This window comes from Lynx canadensis, chromosome D4 (genome assembly GCF_007474595.2).
Source record: "Lynx canadensis isolate LIC74 chromosome D4, mLynCan4.pri.v2, whole genome shotgun sequence".
Classification (NCBI taxonomy): domain Eukaryota; kingdom Metazoa; phylum Chordata; class Mammalia; order Carnivora; family Felidae; genus Lynx; species Lynx canadensis.
Genome location: NC_044315.2, coordinates 6,272,610 through 6,283,116, shown reverse-complemented (window position 1 = coordinate 6,283,116; position 10,507 = coordinate 6,272,610). Strand labels below are relative to the sequence as shown.

The following is a 10,507-nucleotide window of genomic DNA, read 5'->3' as shown; positions in this document are numbered from 1 at the left end:
CAGCACTTCTCCGTCTACTTTACCCAAATCACAAAGTCAGGATTGTTTTGATTCTCATGTATATTTTTACGTTTTTTAATTTTAATTCCAGTATAGTAACATACAGACTCTCATATATTTTTTGAAGTGATAAATTCTCCTTTTTTTCTAAACACATCCTGGTTTTTTTGTTTGTTTGTTTTTTAATATCTCCAGAAGGTACCAAAAACTTCATTAAGAACCTTGATAAGCTGTATGGGAAATCAATGGCTGAAGGGTGAAAACAGGTGGGGAAGATGAATAAGATCAGCAATCATCAAATTACTAATATGTAAATCACTGAGCAGCAATCTGAGTAAATACTTTCCATTCCCATCACTGAGTTCAGAGAAAGACAGATTCCATTCACTCTCTGCCTTCTCTGTTGATCATTATGTAGATCCTGGACATCACCTTAGTAAAGCAAACAGTAAACTAAACACCCTCCCTCCCCCCTCCTCTCAGTTTGAAAAATTATTCATAGATCATAGAGGCCATCTAAGAGGATATTACTTAATCCTCACTACTACTCAGTGAATTGGTTGCTCAGGATAACTTAGCTAGTTAGCAGCAGGTGGCTCTAGAGACAGTTTTTTTCTTTCTTTTTTTCCTCACACAATAGTCATGACCACACTCACAGGTCATGAAATCTTGTGTCCTGGGTCTTAACTCTCATTTTTAGAAAAATGAAAGATAAAATAGAAAATATCAGACAAAGTTGGGATAATACTGCTGTATTCCACTATGTGGCCTCAAAAAGAGATTTGAAAGAGGGAGCGTCTCAGCTGAATCTCCAAGTATATTTACAATTTGATTGAGGCTAAAGAGAATTTCACACTCTCTACCAGATTTTTAAGGCAGTATCATCCTCAGTATTTTTCTAGGTTAAAGAATAAAAACGTGATACTCTTGAGAATGTGAAGTCTTACTTGGGAAGCAAATGCCATAACCAAGGCAATGGACATCTTGATATTCATCCGTTATGCAGTATTTTGAATTGCAGTTGAAATAAATAAGCAGGAAAGTCAAAACAATGAAGAGTTCAGGTTACCAATTTAAAATTACAAAGAGAGGGAGACAGAGAGAGACCAGAAGGGAGGGAAGAAGGAAGGAGAAAGAGAGGGAAGCACCTACAAGTCCAGCAATGGGGAACGCTTAATTATGCCATCACCCTCTGTGTGACTCACATGGTTTTTAGCTAGTCTCCTCCATGGGTCTGGAGGGTTTTCCTTATCTTCGCCTAGAATGTGCTAACCTAACCTGAACCCCCAAGGATGGCAAAACAGCAGGGATCGAGAGCATTCTTAAAAGATGTAACCGGTGATGGGAAGTTCTTTTCATGTCAAAGCAACCTAAGTTTCATTATGTCGAGGAACTTTGAGGAAGTCCTCAAAATTCACGTATTAAAAGTATATTTCCTATTACACACACCCGTACTTTCTAGAATAAAAACCAAAGCCATATGGGCTTGCCATTTTACTTCGTATGTATTGTGGAATTACATCCAGCTACGACAAGATGTACCATCTTGTGAAAAGCTTTTATCGGAAGGCTGTGGGGGTTGGGGGGTGGGGGGAACCTGATGGGCAGAACGTCAGGTGTCTGGATTCCTAAAATAAAAGCCGTCTGAAGTCTTTGTAATCAGCTCAGACGTCAGTTTGTTTTCAACCTTTGTTTTATTTTTTCAACCTCTGTTTTAAAAGAATAGGTCGGAATTATTAGATTGCTTTAATGCGGAAGCTTTTCTCTTTAACAGCTGATTTACAAGAACCCGGACCTCTATTTTCGCTTTCGGTTTCTACTTTTTATCCTAGAACGCAACCGCTAACTCCCCACTACGAGCCCAGCCTAGAGAACGGATCAAGGACGAAGGGCTCGCCGAGGTCTCAGGGGCGGGGCTGCGGCCGGGTGGGGCGGAGCCCCGCCCCGCCCCGCCCCCCGCCAGCTCATTAGCGCGAGAACCCGCGCCACCTGCTGCTGCAGCAGCTCCGGGGCCACCGCGTGCGGAGGCGCCGCCAGTCTCCCCGCCGGCAGGTAGGGAGCGTCCTTCCCTCATGGGGTGCCCACCGCGGGATTCGCTGGCTGTCCCGGTTGGGGTTGGCGCTTTAAAAAATGCTCTGTGGACCTTTGGAATGGAGAGGGGAGGCGGACGAGGGAAAGCGTTGCTGGTTGGATGGGGCAATAGAGCAGATCAGCTGCATAGGTTAATAGGAAAAGCTAAAACGTTTGGCCTTTCGCCAGGTGGGATTCAGTTTTGCTTCATGTCAGTTTTGTAAGTATAAGTTTCCGCGCGTTCCTGAATATGGTCCTGACTTAGGTAGCAGAGTCTAGGGGGAAATTCCTAGGCTGGAGGTCGGACACCTGGGTCCTCGTCCATCCTCAGCTGCTCTCTGAGTACGTCGTACACCTGCAGCATCTCCTAAGGATCCCCTCCTACTGTAAGATCCAGGAAACCTCAATAGGAGTTCTTCGCGCTGCCTGCGCTGAGGACCTGCAGGAGACCTGCAGGCTCCAAATGGAGCCTTTGGACACATTGATCATGGTCTTTGTCTTATAACACATTGTTTCACCTTGTTTGCATCTAAGAAATACCTTGTATGATTTTCTGTGGATTAAACAGTCTTCTAAAATGTGATATATCTACCCACACATACTCACAGTATGTATGTGTATATATGTGTATGTATATGTGTGTGTACATGTAGATACAGTTTTTTTACTGGCTGCATTCCATGTTACTGGGTAACCAGGCAAAATTAATACCCCATTCTGGACATAAAGATTATTTACAGTGTTTTAAGTATCTTAGCCATTCAGTGAACATCTTTGAATGTAAATAAATCTCTGGGATATTGCTGATTATTTCCTTCAGGCAAACTCTTGTAAGCTTAACTACTTAGGCAAAGAGCCTGAATATTTTAAAGCCCTTTTTTAAAGTTTTTAATGTTTATTTTATTTGGGGGGTGGAGTAGGGGCAGAGAGAGAGAATCCCAAGCAGGCTCCGCACCATTAGCGCAGAGCCTGACATGTGTCTCGATTTCCACCAACCATGAAAGCATGATCTGAGCCGAAATCAAGAGTCAGAGGCTCAACCCACTGAGCCACCTTTTGAGGCAAATTGAAAAATCACCTTCAGGATAGTGCCACTTTCCATTGAAGTTGCCAGCAGTTTTTAAGGACTATGATAGTCTAAAGAAAAAATTAGCCTTTTTCGGTGGAAGAGAGTAGGCAGAGGTTACAGGACAGTAGTTAGAGTGTAGTCTTACAGGAAGCCACAGAAGTACTGCTGGGATTTGAAGTCACCTGGGAATCATAGAAGAGGGTCTCAGGGTGACCGAGGGAAGGGAGTTGGGCACAGGGTTTAGATGGGTTTAATAGGTCAACTCTCTTGATCTATTGATGGGGTGGATTTTCATTTTGGAGTTACATTGTCAAACTCTAGGAAAAAATTTTTTTTTGAAAATCAAATTATAGTTCATTTACATCAGGTAAAAGTCAAAGGAAACTCTAAAACAAACAGACATCAAGACACTGCTTACTCCTACTTATTGAGAAAGGAAGCTTGAATTCTTTTCCATCTTTTCCTCCTACCCTGGCTACCCTTGGGAGATGGAGGGGGTAGCATCAGTTCCAAAGGATTATACTGAGTTCCCCAGGCACAAACCTGCTTCCCCATCCAGAATGAACCATCATTTCTTTCCTAGTTCAAATTTCCTTGCTCTTTGAATGCTCTTGTTGGGGAATCCAGATATACCATCATAGTTTCTTACTTGAGGAAGATGTCAGTGTTCTCTTAGACCAGCTGCCCTGATGTTCCAGAGGGAATCCCAGGCAGGCTCCACACCGTCAGTGCAGAGCCTGATGTGGGGTTCAAACTCATGAACGATGAGATAATGACTTGAGTCAAAATCAGAAGTTGGACACTTAACCGACTGAGCCAGCCAAGTGTCCCAGAATGTTCTTTGTCCTCGATCAACAATTCCACTTGGGGAAAGTCTATCCTAGGACCTAGCATGGGGCTGAGCACACAGTAGGCACTTCCCAGATATTTGCTGTATACACAAATATGTATGATATTTTTAAACAATCTTATGCCTAACTATAGGGGAAGTAACCATTATGGAAACAGTAAGATACTTATGAATATCATTCAGTAAAATGGAAAATGTTTGTATTATAATACTAAATGAAAAAAAAATGAGTTAAATATAGGATAAGGTTATAATTGTTTTTTAAAAAAATTCATAGGGGAAAGGACTAGAGGTAAAATATTTGCTAGAATGCTCATAATGGTTTCTCAGTCTTAGCACTGTTGACAGCTTGGCCTAGACACTGCTCTGCTGTGGTGGCTGTCCTGTGCTTTGTGGGATGCTCAAAGACAGCATTCTTGGAGACCAGCAATCCTCACCCCCACCCCACTGCACTTGGACACCAAAAATACTTCCTGGCATTAGCAATTGTTTCTCAGGTTAAAGTAATGGAATAGTGGGTGATCTTTCCCTTCTTTTCTCATTTTCTTCAATGTGTTTATATTATTCTAATAATGAACAAAAAACCAGGAAAATAAATATCATTATTCTCCCTCAACTCTGATGCTTGAGGTTCCAGGGTTCTGTCCCTTCTGCTACTCTGCCTCACAAACATTCTGCAGGTTGGCAGGATGAAATGCTTCACTAAATTCATTTTTATGTTTTTCTGATAAATAAAGGGAAACATATCCATTTATTTGAAAATGTGCACACAGAAACACCAAAGAAATCATTAGTAAGATCATCTACTTTTTTTTCTTTTTCTCACATTCTTTCTTTTAAAAATTATAAAAAGGTGAAAACCTGCTTATCATCCCTTTGATTTCACTCCTAGAGATAATCACCATCAGCGTGTTGGTATGGATTTTTCTGGGTATTTCCTATGTCTAAACACACACACACACACACACACACACACACACACACACACACACACACAGATTTTTCTTTGTTTTCACTACAGTAGATTTCTGCTACATATACTGCTCTGCAAATTATGTTCTACAGCTTTGCAAAGTCACTACAATTCTATCCTTAATGGTATTACATTGTATGACTATAACAAAATTTATTTAACCCTTTAGGCTTTCTGGAGTATTCCCCAGTTTGGGGCTAGTGTTAGTAGTATCATCAGTTAACATGTATTGTTTATGTAGGTGTTCTTGTAGGATATATTTCTAGGAGAGGAGGTGAGAGCTCATATATCGTATATACATTTAAAATTTTAATGGGCATTACCAAATTGCCATCCCAAAAAGGTTGTATAACTTCACATTCCTACCATTAGTGAGAAAACCCATTTGTCCATTTCTTACAAACACTAAATATTAGGAATCTTTATAATTTTGGCTAGGTTGATAAGTGAAAAATAGTACCTAATGTAAACTTATACTTTTAAAAAAACTGTTGAGATTAAACATTCTTTCCTGTGTGTATATGTCACTTGTACTTCTTATTCTCTGACCTGTATGCTAGAACTTTTTGCTCATTTTCTGTTGAGTTGTATGTAGTTTTCTTTCTGATTTTTAGGAGCTATTTGTGTATTAGCCTAAATCTTCTGTCTTATATATGTGTAGCATAGATTAATTGATCACTTGTGAGTTTTTGTATGTATACAAGAGGTCAAAGAGACCTTAAGAGGGAAAACTGACTTCTCAAAGTGTGTAAATACATGTATAATACAAGAGGGAGAATGTGTTAATAAAGAATAGAAAGAGTGACTGTGAGTCATTAACATCTTAGTATGAATTGGTTGGAGCCTACTGTTTCTCCTTCTCACTCCTGCTACTTGTAGAACCAATTTTATTGAGAGAATAGGATTTATAATTTGGAATAAGTGAAGGACAGAAGAGGAGATTTAGAAGGATGGCCCCTGGGAGAGAAGTGGCGTGGTTGGGATAGTGATATGGAAGGCTTGAGTAGTTAAGGGTAGGATGAAAATATTCAGGTGCCATGGAGGGGGAAAAAAAGAGTTAAAAGGTGGGAGGTGTGGAAGTCAGACTCTCCTTTTAAATTTTTCACAGGGCAGGTTTGGATTTCCAGATATGTTCCACTGAAGAAAAAACATGAAATAGTTGAGAGGGTTTAGTGTAATATTTTCTCCTTGGCGTCTTTTGAGTTCTAGTATAAGTTATTTTCAGACCTTGTAATTACATTTAAAGATTCTGGGAAGGGAAGGAAAAATAAGATAAAAAGAGAGAATGGGACAAACCATAAGAAACTCTTAAACACAGAGAACAAACAGGGCTGCTGGAGGGATGTTGGGTGGGGGGATGGGCTAAATGGGTAATGGGCATTAAGGAGGGCACTTGTTGGGATGAGCACTGGGCGTCATATGTAAGTGATGAATCACTGAATTCAACTTCTGAAACAAAAAAATAATAATAAATAAAGATTCTCACCATAGTAACTTTTTTCCATTTTGCTTTATATGACGGTGATATTAAGTAAAGGTATTAAACTTCTAAATTCCCTATTGCACTTCCACATTTATGAATCAGGCATTGTCTGGTTATCAGAAGACTATTTCAGTGAGAACTGCCAAGACCTGTCATCATTGAATAAAGCATTTTTCTTTTTGTGTTTTCCATAATTCGGTCACTCCAGAAAAATGAGGATATTTAGTGTCTTTGCATTCATGGCCTACTGTCATTTGCTGAAAGGTAAGACACCAGATCGTTTCATTAGGTTCTATATTTGAAATATTTTACCATAAGTTAAAAACTAAAATAATTATTTTAAATGGATGTCATTTTTTTTTAGAGAACATTCTGTTTTTCCTTCTTTATTTCATAAACCCATTTCATTGGCCAAAGATACGGGGAATATGGTCAAACTGAAAGAAAGAAAACTTATCCATTAGCTATTTGTCTATTACCCATTATCCATTTCCCAGGGATAATTCCTGAAAATATCTGGGGAAATGGTCTATGTATGTACTTTTATTCATTTATTTTAAACAAGAACAGGATCGTTATATCCACCTTCCTCTGCAACCTGCTTTTCCCAATGAGTATATTCTACAGAAGAATTATAGTATACGTTGAAAGTGCCAGGGTAACACAGAGACCCTCCCTAAATCTCCATACCCATGTACCTCTGGCTGGACAGCTGGTCAAGAGTTTAGGACAGTAAGAAAAGAGGACTGTTGGAATCTATCATTCAGACTGTCTAGAAGGTAAATAGGTTTCCAACCAAAGGACATTATGGGGGTATCCGTATGAAACCAAGTCTTCCTGGTTATAAGTACACCATCACCATGTCATATTTCTACAGTAATACAGGTTTATGATTTGGGGACAGCAGCTTGTTTAGTGGATTTTACTATTCTCACTCATGGATGAGATTTAGGGTTCCAAAGTGTGCTCCAAAGCCACTAGATAAAATATGTATTTTAGGGAAGTAAGTCCTTGAACATAATGATCACATAAGTGACCAGATAAAGTGTTTGTAAACCCTGCATCAGTCTGCAAATTTTTTGAGGAGTTTCCCATCTTCTGAAGACTGATCATCTTTCTCTTCAGCGTTTACGATCACAGTGTCCAAGGACCTGTATGTGGTAGAGTACGGCAGCAATGTGACAATGGAGTGCAGATTCCCTGTAGAAGAACAATTAGACCTGGTTTCACTGATCGTCTACTGGGAAATGGAGGATAAGAAAATCATTCAGTTTGTGCAAGGGAAGGAAGACCTGAAAGTTCAGCACAGAAGCTACAGTCAGAGGGCCCAGCTGTTGAAGGACCAGCTCTTCCTGGGGAAGGCCGCGCTTCAGATCACAAACGTGACCCTGGAGGATGCCGGGGTTTACTGCTGCTTGATTGGCTATGGCGGTGCTGACTATAAGCGGATTACTTTGAAAGTTCATGGTAAGAGTAGTCCCCAGGTGAAGAGGGCCCAGTCTTGATGAAAACCGTGTCCTGGTGCTGGGAACATTTCCTTCTTGCAAGTGGACCTCGATATCCATGGTGTCAGTCTGTTCATTCATTCCTTCACACACTCGTCAGGGAGCATTATGGGAACAGTTCCTATTCAACAGCCCCCAGGAATCTAGAGCCAAACATGGCAGGGCCCTTTTTCAGTTCTCCTAAATATAAATTTCTAGTATTTATTTTTTTATTATTGTGAAAGTAATATATGTATTTGCAAATAATTCAGATACTATGGAGGGGAGTAAAATGAATTACAAAAGTGCCCTTCCTCCATTCACTGCCATTTTCCATGGCACACAAAGATGGCAACCACTGTTCGTGTGTCCCTCCAGGAATTTTTTTATTCCACTATAATTTCTTAAAATTTTATGAAGTCTGCCATCATTTTCCTTCCTTTATGCCTCTCTGTGTCAAGTCCCAATTAATATGTTAAAAACAAACCCCACTATAAGGTTTACATTCAGAAAGACTTGAAGTCAGTCTATGTAGGCAAAAAATAATCCTACCAAATACAAAGGAAACTATTCTTCAGAGAGAGTGTAAACTAGGCTCATTGGGCATATATTCATCTTGAAAATATGTACCACTGTTATCTTGGAGTGTTGCAGAGGAACTGTGAATATCAAATTCCTGGGTACTGACCCATAGATACGTCATCAGGTCACTTAGGTTCAAAGTTTTGCATTGCCACTAGCTAAGAAAAGGAAAACACCTTCAACACTTTACTTGACCCCTACTGCTTTCACTGTTTAGATTCACAGAATTGAAACATGAAAGGATCCCAAGTAAGAGAAACTAATCCAAACTCCCAAAGAACAGAAATCTCCCCCAAGGGATCTTTTGCTCACATGCTTTCCACAGCAACATCCTGTCCATAGGCTTATTGAAATTATTATCTGATACTAAGCTGAAATCTGTTCTTTCTAGTCATAGTTTTGAGATTATCTGCCTGCCTTTTTTGTTTACATGATGATCTTTTAGTATGTGACCAGAATCTAATCGTTACCCTCCTTGCTCTTTCCATTCCTGGTTTACCCACCTTCCATTGGAAGATCAATTTTACAAGTAGAAAAAGTTTATATTTATCATAAAGGGATAACTGATCATTTAAACTCAAAATCAAAATTTTGTAGGAATTCGGAGAAATGCATATATTTTATGGCACATTACTGAGTTTCTGATTCTGGCCCAATTAGTGCTACTGTTGTCAAGAAGATGTCACTTGTCTTGGGAAGTAGATCTAATTTTCATTATATTTTACCATCTACGTCCCCAGAACAGCAAGCTGGTGAGATCCCAGGTTGGGATTTTCAACTTTCCTTCAGTCTGTCAGCAAATATCAGGCACTAACTGTTTCATGCATGGCATTGAAGAAATTATCAAGACTTAGCCCCATGAATGGCCAGCATGGCTGGATCTGGGTTGGAGAAAAAGAGCAAAACCCTATGGTCAGGTAAAAGGAAGTATAGGGTATAAATTTCTGCTTCCAGAAAAGAGGGTCTCTCATCAGCCATTAGGGGGTATGCAGAGAGTGGAACAGTTGTCCTGTAGCGAGTGTGAGTGTTCTTTTAGGTCCTCTGGGCTCTGTAATGTCCCTTGTTGATCTGTGACTTCCTTTGCTATGGTTCAACATAATAGAAAACCTTATAGCCTTGATGGTTTTTCCAAGGAGGGGTTCCTAATGGAACAAAGCAGATGAACATCCAGGTTTGAGGGTCTGATTTATTTTTGTTTTTTAAAGTTTATTTACTTATTTTTGAGAGAGAGAAAGAATCCCAAACAGGTTCCATGCTGTCAGCACAGAGCCCAACACAGGGCTTAATCCCATGAACTGTGAGATCATGACCTGAACTGAAATTAAGAGTCGGATGCTCAATTGACTGAGCCACCCAGGCACCCTGATTTGTTTTGACCATTCCATTTTGTATTATAAATTACTAAATTTGGCACCCTAGTCCCATCCCTCTTGTCATCTGTACACAAGTGGTCTTGGGTGTTGAGTTGAACTACACTTGAGAGCAAGCCAGCCACCAAGCTTCGCATGCACTGAGGCAGAGTCATTCGTGGAAATGTCCTCTTTCATGAGCTTCACAACTCAAGCAGGTTAGAATTCCTGAGTCATCTCCATATGCAAATGATTTCACAGTAATGCTGTCAGGTTCCTCTCCCCATCACTGTCGACCTGAGTTAACAGCAGCTTTCCCACAGAGAGTTTACTCACCCTGGGATTTTAAAGGGGAAGCATTTCAAAACTGAAATGTGTAAGAGTTTAGTTTTAGATTAACTCAATTATTATATAGTTACCCTGATAAAGCTCATTTGTTCATACAAACCAAGGATTCATGTTGTCATTCCCCACCAACCCCATTTCTCCCCCCAGATTCACCAGCCATCCCCATTTAGGTGTTCTCTGTAGTGTTCCTCCCCATCTAATGTATCACAGAACATACTTATCCCCATCTAACACATCATATAAATGTGCCTGTTCTGTTTGTTATCTCTCTCCTCTTTCTTGAATATATTTCGCACAAA

At 39.9% G+C, this 10,507-nt stretch overlaps 1 protein-coding gene across 1 annotated transcript in view; it reads left to right on the top strand.

Moving 5' to 3' along the window:
* The first annotated feature begins 1,907 nt into the window (after nucleotides 1-1,907).
* CD274 (CD274 molecule) overlaps nucleotides 1,908-10,507 on the top strand; it is a 30,306-nt gene continuing 21,706 nt past the window's right edge. Inside the window, exons 1-3 of the mRNA XM_030293261.2 lie at nucleotides 1,908-2,052; nucleotides 6,654-6,709; nucleotides 7,571-7,912. Of these exons, the coding sequence (XP_030149121.1) occupies nucleotides 6,658-6,709; nucleotides 7,571-7,912 (394 nt within the window). The 5' untranslated portion in view covers nucleotides 1,908-2,052; nucleotides 6,654-6,657. The remainder of the gene's footprint in view (nucleotides 2,053-6,653; nucleotides 6,710-7,570; nucleotides 7,913-10,507) is intronic.